Source organism: Cetorhinus maximus, chromosome 13 (assembly GCF_964194155.1).
Source record: "Cetorhinus maximus chromosome 13, sCetMax3.hap1.1, whole genome shotgun sequence".
In the NCBI taxonomy this organism is placed as follows: Eukaryota; Metazoa; Chordata; class Chondrichthyes; order Lamniformes; family Cetorhinidae; genus Cetorhinus; species Cetorhinus maximus.
In genome coordinates, this window is record NC_135891.1 from 12,889,486 (window position 1) to 12,906,316 (window position 16,831).

The window sequence follows — 16,831 nt, forward strand, 5'->3', positions numbered from 1 at the left end:
GATCACTATCAAACACAAGTCAGTTTTTAGTTAATGACCACATTCTGGCTAGAGGTTTCAGGGGACAGGGTAAAGGTTTTACTAGACAGCAAACAAGAGCAGGAACCTCATTTTGGTTTCTTTCTCGCTAGCCTGGGACACTTAAGCTAACAGTGAATAGGACAGCTATGACCAAGGATGTGATCCAGGAACATCCTGACGTTTGTGGCCCAGTTAACACACTGAGCAACGATCGAATACAGGGTAGACATTTTTTATTGCAAAGTTTTAATGACTAAGAACGGTTTGGTCACATTACCCAGACCAGAAATGTTTGTGGTCAAGAAATTCTTACACTGAACAGACTAATCCAAAATAGCACAAATTCCAGTAATTCTGTTCACCCTTGGCTACTCAGTATGTCCTGATTTTTAAGTAAAGTGATTCACTTCCTTCAATCTATGTCAACATGAAGTGCAGTCCACCAGCTCTCCCCTCCCACTCTGCTCACTCACAAAACAAGGTCTCATGTCTGGACGCCAATTTGCTTGGCCATGAAGGGAGGGACTCATCCAGTGGGAAAGGGGAAACAATAAAATATTTTTTAAAAATTCATTCACGGGATGTGGGCTTCGCTGACTAGGCCAGCATTTATTGCCCATCCCTAGTTGCCCTTGAGAAGGTGGTGGTGAGTGACCTTCTTGAACTGCTGCAGTCCATGTGATGTAGGTACACCCACAGTGCTGTTAGGGAGGGAGTTCCAGGATTTTGATGCAGCAACAGTGAAAGAACGGCGATATATTTCCAAGTCAGGATGGTGAGTGACTTGGAGGGAAACTTCCAGATGGTAGTGTTCCCAGCTATTTGCTGCTCTTGTCCTTCTAGATGGTAGTGGTCATGGGTTTGGAAGGTGCTGTTGAAGGAGCCCAGGTGAATTCCTGCAGTGCATCTTGTAGATGGTACACACTGCTGCTACTGTGCGTCAGTGGTGGAGGGAGTAAATGTTTGTGGATGTGGTGACAATCAAGCGGGCTGCTTTGTCCTGGACGGTGTCCAGCTTCTTGTATTGTGGAAGCTGCACTCATCCAGGCAAGTGGGGAGTATTCCATCACATTCCTGATTTGTGCCTTGTAGATGGTGGACAGACTTTGAGGAGTCAGGAGGTGAGTTATTCGTCACATGATTCCTAGCCTCTGACCTGCTATTGTGGCCACAATATTTATATGGCTGGTCCAGTTCAGTTTCTGGGGGCGATAGTTGGATCCTATCTTGTTGGAGATGGTCATTGACTGACACTTGTGTGGAGTGAATGTTACTTGCCACTTGTCAGCCCAAGCCTGGATATTGTCCAGGTCTTTCTGCATTTGGACATGGACTGCTTCAGTATCTGAGGAGTCGCGAATGGTGCTGAACATTGTTCAATCATCAGCGAACATCTCCACTTCTGACCTTATGATGGAAGGAAGGTCATTGATGAAGCAGCTGCAGATGGTTGGGCCGCGGACACTACCCTGAGGAACTCTTGCTCTGATGTCCTGGAGCTGAGATGACTGATCTCCAACAACATTCCTTTGTGCTAGGTATGACTCCAACCAGCAGAGAGTTTCCCCCCTGATTCCCATTGACTCCAGTTTTGTTAAGGCTCCTTGGTGCCACACTCGGTCAAATGCGGCCTTCATGTCAAGGGCAGTCACTCTCACCTCACTTCAGGAGTTCAGCTCTTTTATCCATGTTTGAACCAAGGCTGTAGTGAGGTCAGGAGCTGACTGGCCCTGGCGGAGCCCAAACTGGGTGTCAATGAGCAGATTATTGCCAAGCAAGTGCTGTTAGACAGCACTGTTGATGATCCCTTCCATTACTTTACTGAAGATCGAGTGTAGACTGAAGGGGCGGTAATTGGCCGGGTTGGATTTGTCCTGCTTTTTGTGTACAGGACATTTCTGGGCAATTTTCCACATAGCCGGTTATAGTTGTACTGGAACAGCTTGGCTAGGGGCGCGGCAAGTTCTGGAGCACAAGTCTTCAGTACTATTGCCGGAATATTGTCAGGGCCTACAGCCTTCGCAGTATCCAGTGCCTTCAGGCGTTTCTTGATATCACGTGGAGTGAATCAAATTGGCTGAAGACTGGCACTTGTGATGTTGTGACCTCTGGAGGAGGTTGTCAGGATTGGCAAGATTTTAACTGGGGACGCCGATCAACTGTCCCAGTGACCTACAGCTTTTTCTTAAATCACTTACTTTCTTCATCAAAGGGGACAGGTCTGCAGTACACAACCAGGTCAGAGAGTTCCAAAGCAATCTTCTTTCTACGCTCCATCATCTTCCCTTCTTCTTTCTAAGGAATGATCAAACCACAAGTGAATAGCTTTCAAATAACATTTCCTAACACATTTATTCAATACACTGATAAGCCATGACCTCATTGAATGGAGGGGACTGGGGGGGTGGGGGTTGATTTTTGTTTATTAATCTTTTTCTTCAATTTATTTGCACCTCCAAAAGACTTTTGAATTCTTGCCGGGCTACAGTTTCTGTGGCACCTGTTCTTGCTGGGCTATAGTTTCTGTGACATCTGTTCTTGCTGGGCTATAGTTTCTGTGACATCTGTTCTTGCTGGGCTATAGTTTCTGTGACATCTGTTCTTGCCGGGGTACAGTTTCTGTGGCACCTGTTCTTGCTGGGCTATAGTTTCTGTGACATCTGTTCTTGCCGGGGTACAGTTTCTGTGGCACCTGTTCTTGCTGGGCTATAGTTTCTGTGACATCTGTTCTTGCCGGGGTACAGTTTCTGTGGTACCTGTTCTTGCTGGGCTATAGTTTCTGTGACATCTGTTCTTGCCGGGGTACAGTTTCTGTGGCACCTGTTCTTGCTGGGCTATAGTTTCTGTGACATCTGTTCTTGCCGGGGTACAGTTTCTGTGGTACCTGTTCTTGCTGGGGTACAGTTTCTGTGGTACCTGTTCTTGCTGGGGTACAGTTTCTGTGGTACCTGTTCTTGCTGGGGTACAGTTTCTGTGGTACCTGTTCTTGCTGGGCTACAGTTTCTGTGGCACCTGTTCTTGCTGGGCTACAGTTTCAGGGACATCGGTTCTTGCTAGGTTATAGTTTTTGTAATACCTGTACTTGCTGGGGTATAATTTCAGTATACCTGTTCTTGCTGGGGTACAGTTTCAGTACATCTGTTCTTGCTGGGGTACAGTTTCAGTACATCTGTTCTTGCTGGGGTACAGTTTCTATGACACCTGTTCTTGCTGGGGTACGGTTTCTGTGACACCTGTTCTTGCTGGGCTACAGTTACTGTGACACCTGTTCTTGCTGGGGTACAGTTTCTATGACACCTGTTCTTGCTGGGGTACAGTTTCTGTGACACTTGTTCTTGCTGGGGTACAGTTTCAGTACACCAGTTCTTGCTGGGCTACAGTTTCTGTGACAACTGTTCCTGCTGGGCTATAGTATCTGTGATACCTGTTCTTGCTGGGGTACAGTTTCTATGACACCTGTTCTTGCTGGGGTACGGTTTCTGTGATACCTGTTCTTGCTGGGCTACAGTTTCTGTGACACCTGTTCTTGCTGGGCTACAGTTTCTATGACACCTGTTCTTGCTGGGGTACAGTTTCTGTGACACCTGTTCTTGCTGGGCTACAGTTACTGTGACACCTGTTCTTGCTGGGGTACAGTTTCTATGACACCTGTTCTTGCTGGGGTACAGTTTCTGTGACACTTGTTCTTGCTGGGGTACAGTTTCAGTACACCTGTTCTTGCTGGGCTACAGTTTCTGTGACAACTGTTCCTGCTGGGCTATAGTATCTGTGATACCTGTTCTTGCTGGGCTACAGTTTCTGTGACACCTGTTCTTGCTGGGCTACAGTTTCTGTGACAACTGTTCCTGCTGGGCTACAGTTTCTGTGACAACAGTTCTTGCTGGGCTACAGTTTCTGTGACACCTGTCCTTGCTGGGGTACAGTTTCTGTGACACCTGTTCTTGCTGGGGTACAGTTTCTGTGATACCTGTTCTTGCTGGGCTATAGTTTCTGTGACACCTGTTCTTGCTGGGGTACAGTTTCTGTGACACCTGTTCTTGCTGGGCTATAGTTTCTGTGATACCTGTTCTTGCTGGGCTATAGTTTCTGTGACACCTGTTCTTGCTGGGGTACAGTTTCTGTAGTGTCTGTTCTCGCTGGGGTACAGTTTTGGGGCTGCCTGTTGATAGAATACAGGAATATCTATCCTTATTGGGGCAAGCAGCAGGGGCGAGTTGTTGCAACCTTTTTTGCATAATTTGCATTGGAAGAGGCAGAGAAAGTAGAGCCTATATTATTTGACCTGGCCAGATGTTGCGGCATCTCCCTTGGCAGCAGCCAGAACGCATCAGAAAACATGAAACCCAGTGCCTTTACATCCACCGCAACTTAGAATGGGAAAAACCACGTCTGAACGTGAAATCTCAGTTCTCAAATGCAAGGCTTTTCAAAAAAAAAGATAGAACTTCCATAACGAGTCTCTAATGTAAGGCAAGAGAAACCAAACGGTAGGCTAAAAGCAAAATACCGCGGGTGCTGGAAATCTGAAACAAAAACAGAAAACGCTGGAAAAACGCAGCAGGTCTGACAGCGTCTGCGGAGAGAAAGACAGAGTCAACGTTTCGAGTCCGTATGACTCTTCTTCAGAGCTGAAGATGTGATGAAATTTAGACTGTTTAAGAGGGGTGGAGCAGGTGAAGCTGGATAGAAGGCCAGCGATAGGTGGGGGGGCAGAGGAGATGTTGACATAGATGTCACGAGCAAAAGGATAAAGGGGGTGTCAATGGTAGTGGTGAAGGCTAAAGGAGGTGCTGCTGATAGTGGCATTAAGGTAAGAAAACACAATGTGATAACAGCAGGACAAGGGGTAAGCACTCTGAAAAGAACAACATGAACGAAAGGAACAACAGAAGTAGTAAAAAGTACTAAAAGGCAGGCTGTTTACGCAAATGGAATTTACCCTGGCATCCGCAGTCTGTGCTGCTTCGCGGATCTTGGTCACCCAATCATTCAGATCTTCCAGTGTTTCGGCTGCCAGGTCCATTGTCTCACCCGAGCGGTTGAACGAGCCTACGTTTATTTTAAACACATACGGACGACTGCCTTTCCCTTCTGGATGAACGGCTGCAACAAGATAAAAGGAGTGAATAAAGAGTTGGAGCCGCTCATCTGACGGAGTGGTGATGCTCCAAAATAAAATAGGCCAAAGGGAATCCACTACAGGAACAAACCCTCTGCCCGACAGCAATTTGTCAATGAAAAAAAAACTACCGTACACGTCAGCGTAGATGTCGACCTTTGAAACCTTGCAAAATCCTTCCAAAAACCAGGGGTCGGCTTCTACCCGAGTTTAAGTGTGGATGTGGGAGGTCGCCATCTTTGTCGTTCGCCAGGCGGGGTCTGCTGTATGTGGGCGTGTTCTTAAATTCCCACGCACCTTCGCAACACAACCTGTATCGCCTGCTTGATCCCTTACGCCCAGCTATAAGATACTGGTAAGTAGAACAGCCATTTGTGAGGTGGAAAGTGGGGGCTGACTCCTAATGTGAATATTGCATGTCATGGCTGAAAAAGGGGAGTGGGGGGGGTTTGGTGGACTTTGGTGCTGGGGATATGCAAAAGCATAACTTTTGGGAAGATGACTAAAATGAGATTGTTTTAAATGCCGAGTTCATTTATACGCCGTAATTTAAGGCATCCAGTTTCCATTGGCACAGGAGCTTGTATTGACATTCAGAACAGCATTGATTTCTAAAGGGGAAATTGTGTTTAATGAACTTGCTGGAGTTTTTTTGAAGAGGTAACAGAAAAGGTCGATGAGGGTAATGCTGTTGATGTGGTGTACATGGGCTTTTAAAAGGCATTTGACACAGTGCCACACAACAGACTTGTGAGAAAAGTTATTGCTCATGGAATAAAAGGGACAGAAGCAACATGGATACAAAATTGGCTGAAAAATAGGAAGCAGAGAGTAATGGTCAATGGGTATTTTTCAGGTGACTGAAAAATTCTTTCCTTTGAATATTTTTTAAGGCAAAGGTAGATTCTTGATAAGCAAGGGGACGAAAGGTTATTGGGGGTAATGGGAATGTGGATCTGATGTAACAATCAAAGCAGCCACGTCCTTATTGAATGGCGGAGCAGGCTTGAGGGGCCAAGTGGCCTACTCCTGCTCCTAGATTGTGTGTTCATATGTAGGACACTGCTGTGTGCAATCCTGGAGAAAAATCATCGGGACATTAAAAAAGAGAGCTTTAAAAAATTTCCTTTGAGCTTTTCTCTTTACCAGGTATAAAAATATTGAAAATGTGGGGGGCGGTGAAAGGCTGTTTGTCTGACAGTTAAGCATCATCCAATTGGGTAATGAGTCTTTTTGCTTTCCAATTGGTGCAGGAAACAAGGATGGATGTGTTGGCCGATTAATGGCTGGAGCGTGGGGGCAAGTCATGTGATGAAACCTCCGGGATTATCTTTAATCACAGTTGGCAGCCCTACCACAATTAGATAGGTAAGGATACAACCAGGTGAGAGCAGTGCCGCCCAGCTGGGTGATGGAGAGGTGTTGGAGGAGGATGGTGTGATCAATTGTGTCAAAAGCTGCAGACTGGTTGCGAAGGAACAGGAGGGATATTTCATTACATGGGATGTCATTTGCCACTTTGATCAAAATCAAATCTTAATTTTAAAAAAATTCATTCACGGGATGTGGGCGTCACTGGCTAGGCCAGCATTTATTGCCCGTCCCTAATTGCCCTTGAGAAGGTGGGGGTGAGCTGCCTTCTTGAACCGCTGCAGTCCATGTGGTGTAGGTACACCCACAGTGCTGTTAGGCAGGGAGTTCCAGGATTTTGACCCAGTGACAGTGAAGGAATGGTGATATATTTCCAAGTCAGGATGGTGTATGGCTTGGAGGGGAACTCCCAGGTGGTGGTGTTCCCATGCATGTAATGCAGACACGTTGACTAAATGTTCTCTCCCTCTTGTTCCAAAGACTTTAAAGCTTTTACAACTGACTGCTGAAAGTATCCTGGGCTGAAAGAGCACTATGCTGAACATATATTGACGACTGGTTCTGAAGGGAACACAAATCTGCTTGACATCCTCATGGCCTGTTCTTTTACCTCTGGCTGAGAGGCTGAAAATGTGGCTCCTTCCCAATGCTGCTCATACTCAGCTGCCATATGTACAGAATAGGTCTGTCAAATGGATGCAACCGTCTCCACTGCCCTTCACAGAAGTATATGGCTCAGGGCCTTCTCATGAATTGTACCAGTGCCCTGCCGGTCTGTGCCACCTTTAAGTGTCCGTCCTTTGGGGTTAAGTTAGTAGTTTCCTGATTCTTTTCTAGCACTCTGTCTAAACTACTCTTCATCTGTTAACCTAGGTTACATTATGGCTTGCGGGAGCTTGCTGTGCGCAAATTGGCTGTCATGCCCCCTAAATTACAAATGACCACACTTCAAAAGTACTTAGTCGACTGCAAAGTGCTTTTGGATGCCCGGGGTCACGAAAGGGGCTATATAAATGCAAGTCTTTTTTTTTCCCTTATGGATTAACATGGTCTTCCCTCTCTCTAAGAAAGTGCTCGACTTCCACTCAAGTTCAGAGGCTGGGTTCCTTTATTTCAATGGAACTGACGACATCTACTAAGGCAACATACCCACTTCTCATTGTGCCAGCAAAGTGACCCCTCAGACAGATCCCAGTTAGGGTTACTGGCTGAAGGAGGTGAGTGAAGTTTCACCAAAATGATTGGACTACTCACCGATCTGACAGGAAGGTACATCCAGAAATCCTCGCAGTAAATTTCCCAGTGGGCTGTTTTCACTAAGGGGCTGCAAGAAGAGGGAGAATAAGTACCACATGAGTCAACTCATCTGAACAAGCTCAAGATGTCAAATATGTCTTTTCTTCCAATGCGCAGCAGCAAATCAGAGCTTAGAAAGAAAGAAATTCTCCATGAGACCACTCCTATGTGAAATGCACGTCTCCGGACTTGTTTCAATTCCTTGTGGTCTTTCTGACAGAACAACTTTCTAACATTGCCCCTAATTCGGCACTAATTCACTTGCAAAAGTCACAAAAAGGGCTGATGGAACAATATTGCCACACAGGTGCCCCTCTGATGTCAGGACTGAGATGGGTGGTTGAGTAGAAAGAGCTTCCCTCTCCATTGGACTAGAGCAGCTCTTCCCAAACCTTTTCCCCTGTGACCCCATTTTAATGCTTCACACTTGGTGCGACCCCAAGAATGAAAACAGGGGAAGGGTCGGTGGGGGTAGAGTGTGTTTTCGGCAGGGGGTTTATGCTGACATGGAGAGGAAGAGTTCGAACGGCAGGGGTACAGGCACGAAACAAAGCTTGGCCGCCTACCATTTTGCAGGCTCTGTTGGTGGCATTGATTGGGCTTCAGAGCTCCTCCTTTCATTAGGCCACGCCCACCAACAAAAACAAAGAGTTCGCGCGCATTTAAAAGGGCCTCGCAGCTGATCCCAGAACTGTCAAATCTGAGTCTCCGCACCACAGGCACCATCGCTGCCTCGGAGCTCGGGACCCCAATCGCTCGCTCCCGTGACCACGTTTTTTGGGAACTCCTGGTCTAGGGAGTGCTGGATACACTATTGAATGGACTAGGCCTATATATTCTCTTAGTAATTAGAGAAATAAGAATTTACCTCATTGGAACAAATCAAATTCATGGAGGGCTTCACAAGGTTGGTACCAAGAGGCTGTTTCCCCTGGCTGGGGAGTCTAGGACCGAGACGAGGAGAAATTTCTTCACCCAAGGGAATTCTTGTATCCGAAAGGGCTCTGGATGCTCAGTCGATGAGTATATTCGAGACTGAGGTCGATATAATTTTTGGGCAGTAAGGGAATCAAGGGATGTTTAGGGGGAGAGCAGGAAAGTGCAGTTTATGTAGATGATCAGCAATGATCTTATTGAATGGTAGAACAGGCTTTATAGCCTACTCCTGCTCCTATTCCTAACATTCTTATTCTAAGATCGGGCACCAAAAATTAAATAAGTGTTCCATTTTTCAAAAATGAAAATGCTTCACCTTGGCGAATATTAAAAAAAAATCTCTCCCACTTATATCAGGAATATTTTTGCAGAGCTCATCTGCATCAAGTGGTCAAATCGAATTATATTGGCTAGGACCTGAGGGCAGACAGTCTGACTGGTCTCTCAACCGGATTCTACAAAGTGAAGGGGAGAGAAGGAGACAAATTTCCTCGAAGCAGGAACAGAAAATAATTTTAAAAGAGGAAAATAAAAAATCATTTGTCATGAAGGATTAAAATGTACCCTTGCTATATTTAAACAGGAGAGTTTTATTTATCCAATACCTGTTATAGAGAAATAGTTTCCTCAGGCAGTCTTTACTCTTTCATGGGAGGTGCGCATCACTGGCAAGGCCAACATTCGTTCTTGGTTGTCCTTGAACTGAGTGGCTAGTTAGGCCATTTTAGAGTCAACTACATTGCTGTGGCCCTGGAGTCACACGAAGGCCAGACCAGGTAAAGCTAACAGATTTTCTTCCCTAAATGGCATTAGTGAACCAGATGGGCTTTTACAACAATCAATGATAGTTTCACAATCACCATTTCTGAGGCTAGCTTTATATTTCAGATTTCTTAACTGAATTCAAATTCCACCAATGCCCAACATTGGATCTGAACCCATGCCCTCAGGACATTAGCCTGGGCCTCAGGATTCCTAGTCCTGTGACATTACCGCTACACCGCCATCTCCCCATAGGGAGTGGTAGCAGACCTTGCTCTACGTTGAGTTAGATCAGGCTGACGATACAAACGGGAATGGTTTAGGTCCATGCTTTCCTGGCTGTGTGATAGCACCAATTTTGTTTTTAGGAATCAAATGTATATTGTTACAGAGAAACACATGCACATACCCAGCAGCTTATCCAGAGTTGTGCAGATACACGCAGCCCAGAATAGTGGCTGCACTTGTCTGAGAGATTTTTAGCATCTGCTATTACGTGGCAGAGGGGTACATGCCCCTCAAAAAGGAGTGACAGCTTCCTCCTGCATAAATGATAAGACTGGCCCCTTGTATGTCTTAAAGCTGCTTGAGCCAGCAAAACACCAGCAATTACCATTGACGACATGCCACATATTTATGTTGATATCTCCTTTTCTTCCATTTCCGTACCTCCCTTTTCCGTACTCCTGGCTTCTGACTCCTGCATGAGTGTCAGCTGTGGCTTAGTTGGTAACACTCTTACCTCTGCATCAGAAGGTTGTGGGTCCAGAGATTTGAACACAAAGTTCTAGACTAACACTCCAGTGTAGTGCTGAGGGAGCGCTGCACTGTTAGAGGTGCTGTCTTCCAGATGATATGTTAAGCTGAGGCCCTGTCTGCCCTCTCAGATAAATGGAAAAGATCCTGAGAGTTAATCCCTGGAGTTCAATGTTCTCTCTAAACTCTGTAACAACCTGAAAGCTCCCGCACAGTTGGCCCCTTTAAGTTACTTTGTGTGTGGCTGTGCAAAATAAATTTAATCAAAACACACACACACACACACAAACACACAGAGACACACACAGACACATAAAATAAAAATGAGAGGGTAAGTGGCTGGTGTCCTGGCCAATATTTATACCTCAGAATCAACATCACTGAAAAAAAATTATCTGGCCATTGTCACATTTCTGTTTGTGGGAACTTGCTTGCCCCGTCTCCTAGGTTACAATAATGAGTACACTTCAAAAATGCTTCACTGGCTGTAAAGTGCTTTGGAACATCTTGAGGTTTTGCAATGTGCTATATAAATCCAAGTCTTTCTTTATATGGAGCGGAATTTCCACCCTGTATGCAATAACAGGGTTTAAGTCCATCACATAAAGGACCTAGAGGTGCTAACCTCATGGGACTACATATTAGGTGTATTTTGCTTGGACTGGCAAGTATCATATTACTGGTGCTTAAGAGGGACATGGTCTTGTGCCAAGCTAGATCAAAGGGTCTCACCAATCTCTCTGGTTCTGAAGTAGTTGGGCTCATTAGCTCCTCCACATAGTTGGCAGGGAACCAAAACTGTCGTTTACCTCCATAGTCACCCTTCCACCTGGAAAATAAATTGGAAAGAGGTCAATATGCAGAGCAGAGCGACAACGATACCTATATCAAATTGGGCAGGTGGTGGGGTGTGATGTTCAGGAAGATTATAGAAACTGGAGAACAGTCATTTAACTAGCATCGCTGTTGTTGGTACATTCACGTGTTCAAAATGGCTGCTGCACTGACTCGCATAGTGGCTCCACGTCAAAATAATTCATTCCAGGTGAGGAATTTTGATACAGTTTGGAAAGATGTGACAAATGCAAGCTCTTTCTGTCTTCTTTCTCTAATTATCCCCCAACTCTCACATACATTCACTTTGCCTCTTTTTGCTGGTCAGCTATGGTAAAGTAATCCAGGCCCAGCCTTCATCGTAACTTCCCCCAACAATGTTTCACATTGGGTAACGGGAGGAATGCTTGGACCAATGATCGTTCCTCTCAAGATAACGGTACGCCTCAGGATAAATACATCATAAAGCAAAAAAGTTTCCATTTATACAGCACAAAATCTCGCATGTTCTTCACACTTGTGTTTCCAGCTCACTGCGTGACCCTGAAGAAATATTGTGCTTTTTTTGGGCATTTTCTTTGAACATTTCTCTTTACCAGGTATAAAAATATTGTAAATGGGGGAAAAAAGGCTGTTTGGCTGACAGTTAAACATCATCTAATTTGGTAATGAGTTTTTTTGCTTCCCATTTGCATAGGAACGCAGTGCATTTTTAAAAAAATCAGTCACAGGATTGAGCGTCACTGGCTGGGCCAGCATTTATTGCCCTTGGGAAGGTGGTGGTGAGCTGCCTTCTTGAACCACTGTAGTCTATGTGGTATAGGTACACCCACAGTGCTGTTAGGGAGGGAGTTCCAGGATTTTGACCCGGTGACAGTGAAGAAAAGGCGATATATTTCCAAGTCAGGACAGTGAGCGGCTTGGAGGGGAACTTCCAGGTGGTGGTGTTCCCATCTATCTGCTGCCCTTGTCCTTCTAGACGATAGTGGTTGTGGGTTTGGAAGGTGCTGTCTAAGGAGCCTTGGTGAATTCCTGCAGTGCATCTTGTAGATGGTACACACTGATGCTACTGTGTGTCGGTGGTAGAGGGAGTGAATGTTTGTGGATGTAGTGCCAATCAAGCGGGCTGCTTTCTCCTGGACAGTGTCAAGCTTCTTGAGTGTTGTGGGAGCTGCACTCATCCAGGCAAGTGGGGAGTATTTCATCACACTCCTGACTTGTACCTTGTAGATGGTGGACAGGCTTTGGGGAGTCAGGAAGTGAGTTACTCGTTGCATGATTCCGGGCCTCTGACCTGCTCTTGTAGCCACAGTATTTATATGGCTAGTCCAGTTCAGTTTTTGGTCAATGGTAACCCCCAGGATGTTGATAGTGGGGGATTCAGTGATGGTAATGCCATTGAATGCCAAAGGGCGATGGTTAGATTCACTGTTGCTGGAGATGGTCATGGCCTTGCACTGGTGTGGCACAAATGTTACTTGCCACTTGTTAGCCCAAGCTCGGATATTGTCCAGGTCTTGCTGCATTTGGACATGGACTGCTTCAGTATCTGAGGAGTCGCAAATGGTGCTGAACATAGAAGCAGGTTGGTTGGGCTGAGGACACTACCCTGAGGAACTCCTGCAGTGATGTCCTGGAGCTGAGATGACCGACCTCCAACAACCACAACCATCTTCCTTTGTGCTAGGTATGGCTCCAACCAGTGGGGAATTTTCCCCCTGATTCCCATTGACTCCAGTTTTGCTAGGGCTCCTTGGTGCCACACTCGGTCAAATGTGGCCTTGATGTGAAGGGCAGTCACTCTCACCTCACCTCGGGAGTTCAGCCCCTTTGTCCATGTTTGAGGCTGTAATGAGGTCAGGAGCTGAGTGGCCCTGGCGGAACCCAAACCGGGCGTCAGTGAGCAGGTTATTGCTAAGCAAGTGCCGCTTGATAGCACTGTCAGAATTCAGTAATAAAGCTGGATAGAACAATACAAACTCAAAATACTGCAGGTGATGGAAATCTGAAACAAAAAACAGAAAATCGCTGGAAATGTTCCGATCTGGAAGCAGCTTTGCAAGAGAGAACAGAGTGAACATTTCAGGACGATGACCTTTCATCACAAATCTCTCAGTTCTGATGAAAGGTTATCCACCTGAAACATAACTCTTTTTTCTCTTTCGACAGATGCTGTCTGACTGGCTGAGCATTTCCAGGATTTTCCTTTTAAAGGAGCCCCTGGTGCCAACAGGAACAGGAGCAGGCCGTTCTGCTCCTCCAGCCTGTTTCACTGTTTGGTTAAATCACAGCAGATCTGTATCTTGATCTCATTTGCCCACCTTGATACCATCTCTCTTACCCAAAGAAGAGGGAGGTCTTGTGGCTCAGTTGGTAGCCTGCCTCTGAGCCAGAAGTTCTAGGTTCAAGTCCCACTCTAGGATTTGTTGGCCAGTGAAGGAGTGCTCATGAAGAGGTTCAACAGGCTGATAATTGGCCTGCGAACCATTCCCCAAAAGGGGGGAAAAAATGTGCATGAAGATATGAAGCAAACCTATCAATCTCAGTCTTGAAATGTTCAATTGACCCCTAGCCTCAATGGCATTTTGGGGGAAGATTTCCACTACCTTACGTGTGAAGAAAGGCCTAGCTCTAACGTTAAGATTATACCCCCTTGTTCGGGACTCCCTCACCACAGGAAATAGCTTCTCTCCATCTACCTCATCAACTCCTCTAACCAACATAAATGTCTAAATCAGATCACACCTTATCCCTCTGTACTCTCGAAAATACAAGTCAATGGTTCAACTCGACGAAGGACAGATTTCATGCAGTTAAGATAAAACTTTCCATGCCATGAGCTTACCATCCCCCATCCTGTTTGACCACATTCTGAATGATGGAGTTTTTGCAGAAGGAGAGTTCGTCGTCCTGCTGTGCCTTGTAATCATACATTGCTTTGACTGTACACTGTAACACAAAATCACATTATGAATGCTGACTGACCACTGCTGTAAAAAAAAAAAGGATCTGGTACATATATATATAATATATTTTAAAAAAAAAGCTGCAGCAAGTTTTTAGTGATAGCCTCTTCCTTCATGCTGACATTAAACAGATACTGGCTACATTGATCTAATCGAGCTTTGACCCAATCTTATTACACACCATACCTACATCAACACTGCCCATGGAGGGAGTAACTTGAACCAAAGCAAAGGAGCTTTTGAGAGTTAATTTGACGCACTTGCTAACCATTGTCTAGAAGGGAAATATTGGCTCATTTTTCTTGAAATAAAGTCTGGGAGGTTGAGGTGATGAGATGGTGATACAATAATCAGTTTAGAAGAGCTGATCTTATTGAAACATAAAAGATTCTGAGGGGTCTTGATAGGGTAGATACCGGGAGGATGTTTCCACTTGTGGGAGAGACTAGAACTAGGGAACGCAGTTTAAAAATAAGAGGTCTCCCATTTAAGACGGAGGTGAGGAGAAATATTTTCTCTCTGAGGGTCGTTAGTCTGTGGAATTCTCTTCCTCAGAGAGCAGTGGAGGCTGAGTTATTGGAATATATCCAAGGCAGAGTTAGACAGATTTTTGACAGTCAAGCGAATCCAGGATTATGCGGGGGGGGCAGATAGGAAAGTGGAGTTGAAACCACAGATCGGCCGTGATCTTATCGAATGGCGGAGCAGGCTTGAAGGGCTGAATGGCCTCCTCCTGCTCCTATGTCCTATGTTCTTCAATATGTAAGTTACTTGTTATGGAGGTGGTGTAATGCCAGATTGTTCCCAACATGAGGTGCTGCAATCACTTCTGCGTTGAAATAATTATTACATACATCGCACAGAATATACAGCTTGAAAACAGGCCATTGGGTCCAACTGGCCGATGCTCCACAGGCACATCCTCCAACCCCTATTCATCTAGCCCCTATCAGAATAACCTTCTATTCCTTTTTCCCTCTTGTATTTATCAAGTTTCCCATTAAATGCACTTATCCTAAAATTTAGAAGGTTAAGGGGTGACAAAGGTATGTAAGGGTAACAGGTAGGGTGAAGAGAGAAGCTGTTTCCAATGTTTAGGTATTCTGGGACTAGGGGGAACAGTCTAATAATTAGAGACAGATCTTACAGGAGTAATTTAATTAATTCATTCTTCCATGGGATGTGGGCATCACTGGCAATGCCAGCATTTGTTGCCCATTCCTAATCGCCATTGAACCAAGTGGCATGCTACACCATTTCAGAAGCTGTTTAAGAGTCAACCACATTGCTGTGGATCTGGGGTTGCATGTAGGCCAGACCAGGTAAGGACAGCAGATTTCCTTCCTTAATTGGGCTTTTACAACAATCGACAATGGTTTCATGGTCATCATTAGCTTTTCAATTCCAGATTATTAATTGAAGTTAAATTCCACCAGCTGCCATGATGGGCTATGAACCCATGTCCCCAGAGCTTTGGCCTTGGCCTCTGGATTACCAGTCCAGTGATAATACCACTATGCCACCGTCTCTCCTGTGAAACTAGGAAACTGGTGGTAGAAGTTTGAAACTCTTCTGCAAATTAAATTGCTAGAACAATTGTTAATTTTAAAACTGCAGTTCATAGATTCTTGGTAACCAAATGTATTAAAGAACTCGGGGCAAAGGCAGGTATATGGAGGTAGGTTGCAAGTTGTGATGATGGCATAGTGGCAACGTTGCTAGACCAGTAATTCAGAGGCCTAGACTAATGCTCCAGAGGCATAAGTTTAAATCCCACCATGGAATTTAAATTCAATTAATTAATAAATCTGGAAAAAAAGTTTAGCCTCGTTAATAATAATCCGGAAGTTGCTGGGTTGTTTTGAAAACCCATCTGCTTCACTGTACATCCTCTTAGGGCAGGGAATCCACCGTTCTTACCTGGTCTGGCCTACATGTGACTCCAGGCCCACAACAATGTGGTTGACTCTTAACTGTTCTCTGAAATGGCTGAGCAAGACAGTCAGTCAGTTAGTTTAAAGGCAATTAGGAATGGGCGATAAATACCAGCTTTGCCTGACATGCTCAAATCCCAAGAACAAACAAAAATGAATGGAAGAACAAGCTTGAGGGGCTAAATGCCCTATTCCAGTTCCTTTATTCCTATTGCCTCAACCCCTTCGTGAGGTCACGAGAACTACATTCTATCCACTCTCTGGGTAAAGAAATATCTTCTTAATTCGTTATTAGTGATTTTATTTATAGGCCCCAAGTTTTGGTCTTCTGCTTATCTAAAATCCTTTTCTCTAGCTCTATCCCATCTTCAGCCTTCTGTTTTTGAGAGAAAAGAGCCCCAGCCTGTTGTCTTGCACACGGCCCTTTCTATCTACAAGCTTTACTTCCTGTGGTCGCAGTTGCTGAGTGATGCTCTTTTGCCAATGCTTACAACATAAACTTGCTACGTTTCTGGCACAAGCAGGATGGGCCGAATGGCCCCCTTCTGTGCTGCATCATTTTATAATTCACTGAAAAATGTGCTATAATCTGTGATCTTGTATGAACAGTCGTCTGTCAGGCTGGTCAGTAGATGGTGCTGTACCACCTCACCCAGCTTTTGGTCCCATTCCTCTGTTGCTATGAAGCCAAGATCATTAGGTCATAAGAAATAGGAGCAGGAGTAGGCCATTCAGCCCATCCAGCTTGCTTCGCCAGACAATAAGATAATGGTTGATTCGATTGTGGCTTTACCAGAAATTTCTTGCCTGTTCCCTCCACATAACGCCTGACTCCC

General features: G+C 45.2%; 1 protein-coding gene across 4 annotated transcripts in view; it reads right to left on the bottom strand.

Moving 5' to 3' along the window:
* The window catches only part of plcg1 (phospholipase C, gamma 1), a 153,273-nt gene that overhangs the window by 17,605 nt on the left and 118,837 nt on the right, over positions 1-16,831 (bottom strand). For all 4 annotated transcript variants that reach the window (XM_078554975.1, XM_078554974.1, XM_078554977.1 and 1 more), the window contains 5 exons: positions 13,941-14,044; positions 10,994-11,090; positions 7,766-7,835; positions 4,961-5,124; positions 2,220-2,316 (listed from right to left, as the gene is read on the bottom strand). In XM_078554975.1, the coding sequence (XP_078411101.1) occupies positions 2,220-2,316; positions 4,961-5,124; positions 7,766-7,835; positions 10,994-11,090; positions 13,941-14,044 (532 nt within the window). The remainder of the gene's footprint in view (positions 1-2,219; positions 2,317-4,960; positions 5,125-7,765; positions 7,836-10,993; positions 11,091-13,940; positions 14,045-16,831) is intronic.